Raw genomic sequence first — 12,652 nt, 5'->3', positions numbered from 1 at the left:
ACCGCCTAAAATTCAATTCATCTATATAGCGCCGAATCACAACAAAAGTCATCTCAAGGCACTTTCATATAGAGCAGGTCTAGACTCTTTAAAATAGGTATTTACAGAGAGAGACCCAACAGATCCACCATGAGCAGCACTAGGAGACAGTGGCAAGGAAAAACTTCCTTTAAGAGGCAGAAACCTCGAGCAGAACCGGACTCAGGGTGGGCGGCCATCTGCCTCGACCGGTTGGGTTAAGAAGGGGTGGGGGGGGGGTGTAGTGAGAGAAGAACATAGCATAATACAGGTTCCATATAAAACATAAGGTGATGCCAGTAATACAGCAGTAGTAATGATAATAGTGATAATTAAAGTATTAACTGCTAACATAGCAATACAACTAATAACAGTGTAAGTAATTTCTAATTCTAGCAGCAGGTGTTGAGTGGAGTTGTAGGAGCAGCAGGAGACTTGTCATCACAGATCAGACTCTACAGCTCCAGAGGCAGAAATACGACTCCACTGGGCTTCTACACCTTTATTTTAGGTCATTAAAGTGATTCTAAGATTTATTCTTGTTTGTGGGACTGACCTTTTTTGTGAAAACTGTTCAGTGAGCTGCTGAAAAAAAGCTGTTAAAATCATTAACAAGTTTCTCTAAACATTAAACTCTGTGCTCACAATAATCATGTTTGAACACTGCAGAGCTGCAGTGAGAGGTGGAGAAACACATGAAACATGAACCCTTCAGCTTCAGTTTAAATGAAATGAAACTGAAACTTTGTCAGAGCGACAGCAGAGCTGCAGTCGAGACAAATCTCTGTGTTTCTGTCTGAAGAAAAATAGATAAATAGAACCCATTAAAGAATCCATCTTTAACAGAGTTCATCAGGATATTTTCTACAACTGCTCAAATACTGGTGAGTACAGCTGATAATATTTACAACAAACAGCATTAAACCAAACTCAGAGGTCGAATCAAACAGAAAGTTCCACTCTTTTCTTTTCATACTAATGCTTGACAGATGACTTGTGTGAAGTTATGGGACATTAAACTGTAGAAATCAACATAAACGTTCTAACTGAAATACTCGACCGTTAGATGGGCCTCTAGGTGTTTGTAGCCAGCTCTGTCTCTCCTCCCTCTCCTCCTCTTCTGCAGCATCTGAGTGTAATTATTACACAGGAGGAGGAGGAGGAGGAGGAGGAGGAGGAGGGGATATACAGTTAGGCTCAAAAATATTTGGGCAGTGACACAATCTTCATGATTTGGGCTCTGCATGCCACCACATTGGATTTGAAATGAAACAACTACAACGGAAATGAAATGCAGACTTTAAGGTTTAATTCAAAGGGTTGAACAAAAATATATGATTAAACATGTAGGAATTGTAGCTATTTTTATATAAACGATCCTCATTTCAGGGGCTCAAAAGTAATTGGACAAATAAACATAACCCTAAGTAAAATGTTACTTCAATATTTTGTTGAGAATCCTTTGCAGGCAATGACTGCCTGAAGTCTGGAACCCATGGACATCACCAAACGCTGGGTTTCCGCCTTTGTGATGCTTTGCCAGGCCTTTACTGCAGCTGTCTTCAGTTGTTGCTTGTTTGAGGGTCTTTCTGCCTTAAGTTTTGTCTTGAACAAGTGAAATGCATGCTCGACTGGTTTGAGTTCTGGTGACTGACTCGGCCATTGCAGAATATTCCACTTCTTTGCTTGTTTTGGATCATTGTCCATCTGTACTGTGAAGCGCCGTCCAATCAACTTTGCTGCATTTGGCTGAATCTGAGCAGAAAGTGTATCCCTATACACTTCAGAATTCACCCAGCTGCTTCTGTCTTTTGTCACATCATCAATAAACACAAGTGACCCAGTGCCATTGGAAGCCATGCATGTCCATGCCATTACACTGCCTCCACCATGTTTTACAGAAGATGTGGTGTGCTTCGAATCATGAGCTGTTCCAATTCTTCTCCAGACTTTCTTCTTCCCATCATTCTGTTATAGGTTGATCTTAGTCTCATCTGTCCAAAGAAAGCTGTTCCAGAACTGGGCTGGCTTCTTCAGGTGTTTTTTGGCAAAGTCAATTCTGACCTTTCTATTTTTGAGGCTGATTAATGGTTTGCACCTTGTGATGAATCCTTTCACCTCCATTGAGAGCTCCTTTTACCGCATGTTGTGTGTTCACAGCAACAGCTTCCAAATGCAAACACCACACCTGGAATCAACTCCAGACCTTTTAACTGCTTAATTGATGACAGGTTAATGAGGGAAGAGCCCATGCAGCCTTATTATTATTATTATTTTTTTTTGTAGCCTTCTGAGTCAATTGTTCAATTACTTTTGGTCCCTTGAAAAAGAGGCGGCTACGTATTAAAGAGCTGTAATTCCTAAACCCTTGCTCCAATTTGGATGTGAATACTCTCAAATTACAGCTGAGAGTCTGGACTTTAAGCCCATGTTGATTATATAATTGTAACCTGAATATGTTTTCATTAACAGCTAAAATAACAAAACTTGTGTCACTGTCCAAATATTTTTGGGCCTAACTGTACAGAAGCAGGCTGTGAGGAGTTTTCTTCTCCCTGCTCATCCTTGTTTCTTTCCAACCTGGCCTTTCCCCAGAATGTGTTCTATTGCTGGGTTTTGTTGTTTTAGTTTAGGCTGCAGACCTCTGGTAGTTCAGTTATACCTCTTCTTCTTTGATTAAAGTTAGTTCCTTTACCCTTTTGATAAGTTAGAAGAAGGCAGTGGGAGCACAATGCATGGCTGGGTCAGTTCCCCCCAACTTAACAGTTTGGTTAATTAACGTAAAAGTTTTGAGGATTTTGTTTCTTTTTTCTTGTGAATGAGTCTGTAAATCAAAGTTATTCACACTTTCACTTTTGTTCTCAGGGTGTAGACATGTCTGCTGCCAGCAACCTGAGATCTGAAGATCAGTTTCTGTGCTCCATCTGTCTGGATGTGTTCACTGATCCAGTCACCACACCATGTGGACACAACTACTGCAAAAACTGCATCACGACACACTGGAATATTAATGTCCAATCCAGGTGTCCCATGTGTAACAAGGTTTTTAAAAGAAGACCTGAAATTCACATCAACACTTTGTTCTCTGAGATGGTTGCTCAGTTCAGACAGGAAGCTCAACAGAAAGCCAGCAGCAGCAGCTCAGAGCAACAAGTTGCCAAACCAGGAGAAGTTTCCTGTGACGTCTGCACTGGAACCAAACTGAAGGCCCTGAAGTCCTGCCTGGTGTGTCTGACCTCCTACTGTGAGACTCACCTGGAGCCTCATCTGACAGCGTCAGGCCTGAAAAGACATCAGCTGATGGACCCTGTGGAGAACCTGGAAGACAGGATGTGTACGAAGCACGATAAACCTCTGGAGCTGTTCTGTAAGACCGACCACACATGTGTCTGCATGCTCTGCTCTGTTTTAGACCACAGGACACATGAGTTTGTTCCTGTGAAAGAAGAATGTGAACGAAAGAAGGCAGAGCTGGAGAAGACAGAGGCTGAAATTCAGCAGATGATCCAGAAGAGACGACTGAAGATTGAGGAGATCAAACACTCAGTCAAGATCAGTAAAGATGATGCAGACAGAGAGAAAGCAGAAGGTGTTCAGGTCTTCACTGCTCTGAAGGAGTCTGTTGACAGAGGCCTGAACCAGCTCATAAAGGAGATGGAAGAGAAACAGAAAACCACAGAGAAACAGGCTGAAGACTTGATCACAGAGCTGGAACAGGAAATCTCTGAGCTGATGAAGAGAAGCACTGAGGTGGAGCAGCTCTCACTCTCTGAAGACCACCTCCACCTCCTCCAAAACTTCCCATCCCTGAAAGCTGCTCCACCCACCAAAGGACTGGACAGAGGTCAGAGTCCGTCCACCATCATATGAGGGGACTGTGGTGAGAGCTGTGGCTCAGCTGGAGGAGACGCTCAGTAAAGAGATGAAGAAGCTGTTTGAGGCTGAGCTGAAGAGGGTCCAGCAGTATGCAGTGGATGTGACTCTGGATCCTGATACAGCACATCCTAAACTCATTCTGTCTGATGATGAGAAACAAGTGAAACATGGTGATGTGAAGAAAAATCTTCCAGACAACCCAGGGAGGTTTTCTTATTGTGTCTTTGTCTTAGGAAAGCAGAGTTTCTCTTCAGGCAGATTTTACTTTGAGGTTCAGGTTAAAGGAAAGACTAAATGGACTTTAGGAGTGGCCAGAGAGTCGATCAAGAGGAGGGGAGACATCAAACTGAGCCCTCGGAATGGTTACTGGACGATTTGGCTGAGAAATGGAAATGAGTACAAAGCTAATGCTGTCCCTCCAATCACTCTCTCTCTGAAGTCTGGTCCTGAGAAGGTGGGGGTGTTTGTGGATTATGAGGAGGGTCTGGTCTCCTTTTATGACGTAGATGCTGCAGCTCTCATCTACTCCTTTACTGGCTGCTCCTTCACTGAGAAACTCTACCCATTCTTCAGTCCATGTACCAATGAAGGTGGTAAAAACTCTGCTCCTCTGATCATCTGTCCTGTCAATCAAACTGTCTGATCTTTTTATGATGAAACAGTCAACAATGAATAAACTTATTAAAGTCATCTTTCCATTTGATGTCTACACTGTAAATATACAGCAGACAAAGTATCTATACTACAGCAGTGGTACAGATGTAAAGACGAGGATGCCAGTGGATCAGAGACATAAAAACAAACCAAACAATGACAACTGATCAGTTTTTAAATGAAAAGATTCACTGTCATTTATGGGAACTGATGTTCTAATGTACAGTGGAAACATGTTTCCATCTGAATATGATTCATGAGGTTAAGATTTATTCATGTTTTGTTGTTTTTAAGGTATGGTGTTTTTTGTCTTTTAACTTTTCTAATACAGTTTTATCTTCTAAAACTTTTTCCAAATGGGAAATATGGTAAAATGATCAGAGCCCATCAGGTTTTTCTGTTAAATGTCATGTAATCTGATCTAATATTTGTAAAAGCTCTTTACCATGAATAAACCAGAACTCTATAATCTATGTTTCTTTAAAAAATCTTTAAAATAATAATAAATGCAAAAAGCTTTGGATTGGTGTGAGTCAGCTGTTTGTGTTCCTGATGTCTCAGCCTATAATATGTTTTAACTCTGAAGGTTTGAACAGTTTGAGCTCAGAAATGAACTGTGTCTATTCACTGATGAGACAACCAAGTCATAATATGAGAGATTTACACTGTAATTTAAAGGTGAAGAACAGCTGTAAACAAAAGTCCATCAAACAGAGTTCAGTGAACTGTTTGAGGAAGTGGTTTGTACGAGTCAGATGTGTTTCTCACCTGTGTCCAGCAGAGGTCAGCATCACAGCACACATCAGAGAGTTAGTTAAAGTCATGGACAGACTGTACACACCTTTAACATCCTCATCTGATTCAGAAACAACTGGAAGAAAGGAGCAAACACAAGAATCACATGAAGAGGTTAGAACATTATAAAACAGGTAGTGAACTGAACTCTGGACTGATGATGGGATTGTTGCAGAGCTGTAGAGGACTGAAGAAACACTGTTTGTGAAAACTGTTCAGTGAGCTGTGACAATAAGTTTCACAAAAGATTAAACTCATCTTGTGCCAAATATATGTCACTGTAAAAATATCTAAACCTGAAGGAGGAAACCAAACCTCACAGACAGAGCTGCGGTGAGAGGTGGAGCAACGCTAGAAACAGGAAACCTTCAGCGTCCGTTTTAATTAAATGAAACTGAAAGTTTGTCAGAGTGACAGCAGAGCTGCAGTCGAGACAAATCTCTGTGTTTCTGTCTAAAAAAAATTAAACAGAGTTCATCAGGATATTCTCAACAACTGCTCAAATACTGGTGAGTACAGCTGATAATATTTACTGTTTCAACAAACAGCATTAACACAAACTGAGAGGTCGAATCAAACAGGAAGTTCTACTCTTTTCATCTCATATGAACACAAAAAATAAAGAGTTAAGAAGAGATGTCGAGTGATGTTACACTGTAGAATTAAGTTGTATTTTTTCTCAACACAAAATGAACAATTCTGTAAATAAAACTTTTTTTCTACTTTCACTTTTGTTCTCAGTGTGTAGACATGTCTGCTGCCAGCAACCTGAGATCTGAAAATCAGTTTCTGTGCTCCATCTGTCTGGATGTGTTCACTGATCCAGTCTCCACACCATGTGGACACAACTACTGCAAAAACTGCATCACTGAACACTGGAACACTGCTGACCAGTACCTGTGTCCGGTGTGTAAAAAGGTTTTTAACACAAGACCTGAGCTGTACATCAATACTTTCATCTCTGAGATGGTTGCTAAGTTCAGAAAACTCAACAAGTCAACTCAACAGAAAGCCAGCAGCAGCAGCTCAGAGCAACAAGTTGCCAAACCAGGAGAAGTTTCCTGTGACGTCTGCACTGGAACCAAACTGAAGGCCCTGAAGTCCTGCCTGGTGTGTCTGACCTCCTACTGTGAGACTCACCTGGAGCCTCATCTGACAGCATCAGGCCTGAAAAGACATCAGCTGATGGACCCTGTGGAGAACCTGGAAGACAGGATGTGTACGAAGCACGATAAACCTCTGGAGCTGTTCTGTAAGACCGACCAGACATGTGTCTGCATGCTCTGCTCTGTTTTAGACCACAGGACACATGAGTTTGTTCCTCTGAAAGAAGAATATGAAGGAAAGAAGGCAGAGCTGGAGAAGACAGAGGCTGAAATTCAGCAGATGATCCAGAAGAGACGACTGAAGATTGAGGAGATCAAACACTCAGTCAAGATCAGTAAAGATGATGCAGACAGAGAGAAAGCAGAAGGTGTTCAGGTCTTCACTGCTCTGAAGGAGTCTGTTGACAGAGGCCTGAACCAGCTCATAAAGGAGATGGAAGAGAAACAGAAAACCACAGAGAAACAGGCTGAAGACTTGATCACAGAGCTGGAACAGGAAATCTCTGAGCTGATGAAGAGAAGCACTGAGGTGGAGCAGCTCTCACTCTCTGAAGACCACCTCCACCTCCTCCAAAACTTCCCATCCCTGAAAGCTGCTCCACCCACCAAGGACTGGACAGAGGTCAGAGTCCGTCCACCATCATATGAGGGGACTGTGGTGAGAGCTGTGGCTCAGCTGGAGGAGACGCTCAGTAAAGAGATGAAGAAGCTGTTTGAGGCTGAGCTGAAGAGGGTCCAGCAGTATGCAGTGGATGTGACTCTGGATCCTGATACAGCTCATCCTAAACTCATCCTGTCTGATGATCAAAAACAAGTGAAACATGGTGATGTGAGGGAAAATCTCCCAGACAACCCAGAGAGATTTTCTTATTGTGTTAATATTCTAGGAAAGCAAAGTTTCTCTTCAGGCAGATTTTACTTTGAGGTTCAGGTTAAAGGAAAGACTGACTGGGATTTAGGAGTGGCCAGAGAGTCGATCAACAGGAAGGGAGAAATCACTGCGAGCCCTCAAAATGGTTACTGGACGATATGGTTGAGAAATGGAAATGAACACAAAGCTCTTGATAACCCTCGTGTCTGTCTCTCTCTGAAGTCTGGTCCTGAGAAGGTGGGGGTGTTTGTGGATTATGAGGAGGGTCTGGTCTCCTTTTATGACGTAGATGCTGCAGCTCTCATCTACTCCTTTACTGGCTGCTCCTTCACTGAGAAACTCTACCCATTTTTTAGTCCCTGTAATAATGATTGTGGTAAAAACTCTGCTCCTCTGATCATCTGTCCTGTCAATCAAACTGTCTGATCTTTTTATGAAGAAACAGTCAACAATGAATAAACTTATTAAAGTCATCTTTCCATTTGATGTCTACACTGTAAATATACAGCAGACAAAGTATCTATACTACAGCAGTGGTACAGATGTAAAGACGAGGATGCCAGTGGATCAGAGACATAAAAACAAACCAAACAATGAAACTGACCAGTTTTTAAATGAAAAGATTCACTGTCTTTTATGGGAACTGATGTTCACAATAATGTACAGTGGAAACATGTTTCCATCTGAATATGACTCATGTTTATTATGACATTGTTGTATTTAATGTCAGATTTTTGCTTTTTGCTTTTTCTTAGACCTGTTTTATCTTTGTTCCTCACATTAAAAATAATTAAATAAATGTAAAAAGCTTTGGATTGGTGTGAGTCAGCTGTTACAACTACTACTTGTTACAATTATCCATCTTTGCTTTGCAACAGCACTGCGCATGTCAGTCTGTCCCTGAGGGGAAGTAAGTATTTTTGCCTACAAAATACAACAGTGTAGAAAAATATTCAGATAGGAATAAAGCCGAACTGGACCCAGGACGACAACAAACCTGTGTGAATATTATATATTAATATAGCTAACAGTTTTTGGTGGTACGGTTGCTCCTCTCTTTAATCCAAAACTGTCTAACAATCCATTTATACTTTTATTTTGAAACCGGAAGTGCTTTGTTTATCTTCTGGATTGACACTTGAAGCTGTGGACACACGTGGATAATGGAGCTCTGCAAAACAGGACTGTAACATCAACTTCATTACCAGGTATATAAACCTTTATATTAGTTAAACCGCCAGAGAGTGAGTCTGTAATGAAGCTTAATGGCAGACATGTTAAATAGCTCCTGATCTCTGGTTACCGAGGAGAGCGTCACGTCAGACTCAACTGAAAATCTGCCGGTTTAAATTTTCTTTGATTATCAGCGAAGGCATATTGAAGATAAAATCTTAATGTGAGCGTCCTACGTTTCCTTACCATCCATTTCTTGATTCGGCATATTAATCATTGGTAGAGAAAGACTCGATACCAAAATAAATCAACTTTTTACACAGGTGGACCCCACTTGCCCCGGTAAACAACGTAAATAAGACAACGGCTAACGTAGAAATGTGGAAATTGGAAATTGTATCGTAAAATAATCTGCAACATCAGTCGATATTGCCCGAATTTACAAATAGCTCTTAAAGAAATCTTCGATACACAGAGTCAAGCGCTAAGCTGTATTTTAATACGCCAATAAGCTAGGAATTTAAAAAATGCTGCTTTTGTACATGGGGTTTGGTTCACCCTTCGTTGCGCTACGAGGGAACTGCTGCTTAGCTTGTATCAAACGTTAAAACATGAAATATCAAGGAAGGTTTACCAACAGTAACAACATGACACCGCATATACATTAACTTATTTCAAAAATTATGAGTTTATAGATCGCCGAGCACCGCTGGATAGTTAGCTTACCAGCTAGTTAGCAGCCCTGATGCCGTGAAGTGGTCATTTTAGACATTCAGTGCTAATAAAGTTGCCTAATCAGACAAACACTGATTATAAAAACCCATCAGAGGACAGTTGAACTTCTCTGTAACAGTTCGGGAGGATACATGTTGATGTCAGGCGCGTGTTTTATAACAAAAACTGAACTTAAACCGACATAGCGCAGGTGAATTTCATTCAACTTAATACAACTAACTTTATCTCCAAGATGGCGGCGTTGTGCTCACTGCTGCCACCAGTGGCGGGAAGCGTTATTGCAACAGTTTATTAAATGGGCAAAGTGAGACCCCGAGCTTTATTTCATACCGTGTCTTTGTGATTCATCACGATTCTGTTAGAAATTTGCGCCATTGAGTATCAACTGTATCAGGACCTGATCCAGTTTGTGTTGAGCTCCTTTATTTCAATCATTTTCATTATCAATACACCTGACATTTATCTTGTTTAATAATCAGTTGATTTCTCAGTAGAGAATGTCATAACAGACAAACACAATCATGTTTATTTTACTGTCTTAAAAAACTAAAACATAGGAGACGATCAAATACATATTATGATATATACATGTTATATTATTATATATTAAATGATTATACAGTATTATATTTGAGGACCTGTGCTTCATGTCACTCTCTCCATGTTTCTCAAAACCACAAAATAATCCAGAAAAGAAAAGTGGAATATCAGTATCACCTTCCTCTCCTGAACCAGCGTCAGGTCTGACTCTTCCTCATTTGTTTTTCCACAGCTGAGCCACGAAAACCACGATGAAGGTGAAAGAGAAGCAGCGGAGGGAGGTGGAGGCCTCGAAGAGGACGAGGACGACGAGCAGCAGCGATGATGACGACGACTCTGACGTGGAGAGGAACTTCACTCTGCTCACAGAGAGAGGAGGAAGAGGAGGAGCTGAGGAGGGAGAGAGGTACCAGGGAGGAGAGGAGGAGGAGGAAGGGTCTGATGGAGATGGAGAAGAAGAAGAGGAAGAATCAGATGATGGTGATGAAGAGGAGGAGGCTGAGGGAGAGGATGAAGACGATGGGGACAGTGAGGCCTCAGAGGAGGAGGAGGAGGAGGATGAAGACTCAGAGGTTGCTGGTGGCAGCAGTGAGCTCCAGACCAGAGACGACATTAAAAAAGGTGAGTTTCTCGCCGAGGTTAGAACAGACAAGTCTCTGTTCACCGTCTGTTTCCTGTCTGATTGACGTCTCTCTGTGTCCTCTGACCGTCCCAGAACTGTCCAACATGTCCTTTGAGGACATCATGAAGCTGCAGAGCAAAGTGGGAACCAAAGTTTACAACGAGGTCGCCTACGGCAGCGCCAAGAAACGAGAGACGGGCAAGAAGAAACGGCTGAACAAGAACAGGTGGAGAGCGTCGCCGCCTGCTTCAAAACCCAACACTTATCTCTGGGTTTTAACTGTGTGTCTGTTTCAGACCGATGGAGATCTCAGCCAAGAAACCAGCTCCGTTCCTCCGTCAGGTCGTCCCCATCAAGAAACCAGTGAGTCTGCAGAGTCTGTGTTTCTAAGAATCCTTTATTCAGCTGGACTGACCTCAGGTGTTTCTGGTTCTCTAGACACTGAGAGATCCTCGATTTGACGACCTGTCCGGAGAATACAAACCTGAGATCTTTGACAAGACGTATAAATTCATCAACGACATCAAACAGAGAGAGAAAGAGGTGAGACGACCTGATCAGACGGAGTTTATGAGACGAGCTGCAGAACTGATTCAGAGTCTGACTGTCTGTCTGTCTGTCTGTCTGCAGGTCATCCAGAAGCAGCTGAAGAGGACGAAGAAGAGCAACCAGAGGAAGGAGAAGCTGCAGTTCCTTCTGAAGAGGATGGTGAGTCTCTACACCGCCGGGTTTATTCACTCCTCATGCAGCGTTTCAGATCAGACCAGGAGCTGAGACCACATGAAGAAAGTCTGGAAGCAGCATCCAGCACTTCCTGCAGGGTTTTCACAGTAAAAGAGAAGGACGTTGTCGCAGTGCATGTGGAGGGCGTCTGTTTTAAACATGTGACCTGTGACTCTCTGCAGGAAAACCAGGAGCGAGCGAGGAAGAGCCGAGAGCAGCAGAGAGAGAGAGAGCTGCAGTTCAAGAGGCAGCAGAGAGAACGAGCCAATCAGGGCGCTCGACCGTTCTTCATCAAGAAATGTAAGAGTTGACTTCAGACCGAACGTCTGGGTTCAGTTCAGGCTGCTGCTGCATCTAAAGGGTGAAATTTGTGATGCAGAACTTTGTCTCACCTCCGACTGTTTTTGTTTCCAGCTGAGAAGAAGAAGCTGCAGCTGGCTGAGAAATACCAGGAGCTGAAGAAGAGCGGCAAACTGGAGAGCTTCCTGAGCAAGAAGAGGAAGAGGAACGCCGGGAAGGACCGCAGGAAGCTGCCGCAGCAGCAGCACTAGAAGGCTGCGTGAGGCGTTCACTGACACAACAGCTCAAGATGAACTCACTGGACAGTCCGGCTGCTGCAGCCTGTAATGACCTGTGTCTGCCTGCTGGTGGAGCTGTGGTCTGTCGCTCTTCATGGACAATCGTTTTAGTTTGATAAAGTAATTTGGACTGAAACTGAAACACGTACTCAGTTGAAAGGTCAGGAACAGTTTGTCAGTAAGTCGACCTTGAGTCTAGATCATTTTGTCAAACTCAGTGTCAGATTTATCCTCGACTCACCTTTATGTTGTTGTCAGAGCTGAATGATCTTTACTAAAAAATCTCTTTGGTGCATTCAGGGACACTCGGACATCTGAATGTTCAGTGAAACGTATCTTTTACAGGATGTCAGCAAATCAAGGAGCAAACACGGAAGAAAAAGTAGAGTCCATAAACACACCATGTTTGAGTTTTCTATGGTGACATGAGGATAATGTAACGGACTGTGGTGGATTCATTTCTCTCTTGGTTTTTATAGAAATGTTTGTGTGAAGACTCTGTACAGATGTTTTGCTGCTTCACTTCTCTTTTTTTAATAAAATGATATCTGTATTTCTCCGTTTATATTTACATGTGAATTATAAGTGACATCAGTGCAGTGTGTGACCGTGACCAGCAGAGGGAGCTACAGGACAAACTGGTTCAGGATCTGTGGGCGATGAATCAGATTCACTGTTTCATCATCAGTACACTTCACCACAGAGTGTGTTTTCAGAGTGTGTGCAAAAACCATTTCCTGATACTTTACCCTCCGACTCTTCAGACAGAAATATATTGATCTGATATCTGATCAATAAATCAAATATAGGTTAAAACTAACTGATGCTCAGAGAGGAATTCATACTCTACCTACTTCTCTGTAAAGTTAGGAAATGTAGCTGCTGCAATATTAAACTGATGAACACATGAATGGAATTATAATCCAATAATGTAAAACATATTCATCTGAAATGATCCATT

At 42.2% G+C, this 12,652-nt stretch overlaps 3 protein-coding genes across 3 annotated transcripts; all 3 read left to right on the top strand.

Annotated features, from left to right (window-relative positions):
• The first annotated feature begins 737 nt into the window (after window positions 1-737).
• Window positions 738-5,071, top strand: LOC108874670 (E3 ubiquitin-protein ligase TRIM21). Its single transcript, XM_018663178.2, is given in 3 exon segments — window positions 738-902; window positions 2,884-3,846; window positions 3,848-5,071. Coding segments are annotated over 2 exon segments (1,644 nt in total). The 5' UTR covers window positions 738-902; window positions 2,884-2,892; the 3' UTR covers window positions 4,538-5,071.
• A 635-nt stretch (window positions 5,072-5,706) lies between these two features.
• LOC108874669 (E3 ubiquitin-protein ligase TRIM21-like) lies at window positions 5,707-7,793 on the top strand. The gene is made up of 2 exons (XM_018663177.2): window positions 5,707-5,852; window positions 6,085-7,793. Exon 2 carries the CDS (start codon window positions 6,094-6,096, stop codon window positions 7,744-7,746), a length of 1,653 nt encoding a protein of 550 aa, XP_018518693.1. The 5' UTR covers window positions 5,707-5,852; window positions 6,085-6,093; the 3' UTR covers window positions 7,747-7,793.
• Window positions 7,794-8,402: 609 nt separating this feature from the next.
• Window positions 8,403-12,244, top strand: LOC108874676 (ribosomal RNA processing protein 36 homolog). The gene is made up of 8 exons (XM_018663188.2): window positions 8,403-8,528; window positions 10,001-10,389; window positions 10,484-10,616; window positions 10,687-10,753; window positions 10,829-10,933; window positions 11,021-11,098; window positions 11,296-11,413; window positions 11,528-12,244. The coding sequence occupies exons 2-8, from the start codon at window positions 10,020-10,022 to the stop codon at window positions 11,662-11,664; spliced, it is 1,008 nt and encodes a 335-aa protein (XP_018518704.1). The 5' UTR covers window positions 8,403-8,528; window positions 10,001-10,019; the 3' UTR covers window positions 11,665-12,244.
• Window positions 12,245-12,652: the final 408 nt, after the last annotated feature.

This window comes from Lates calcarifer, unplaced genomic scaffold (genome assembly GCF_001640805.2).
Source record: "Lates calcarifer isolate ASB-BC8 unplaced genomic scaffold, TLL_Latcal_v3 _unitig_5494_quiver_732, whole genome shotgun sequence".
Taxonomy (NCBI): Eukaryota; Metazoa; Chordata; class Actinopteri; family Centropomidae; genus Lates; species Lates calcarifer.
This window is presented reverse-complemented; position numbering and strand designations above follow the sequence as displayed.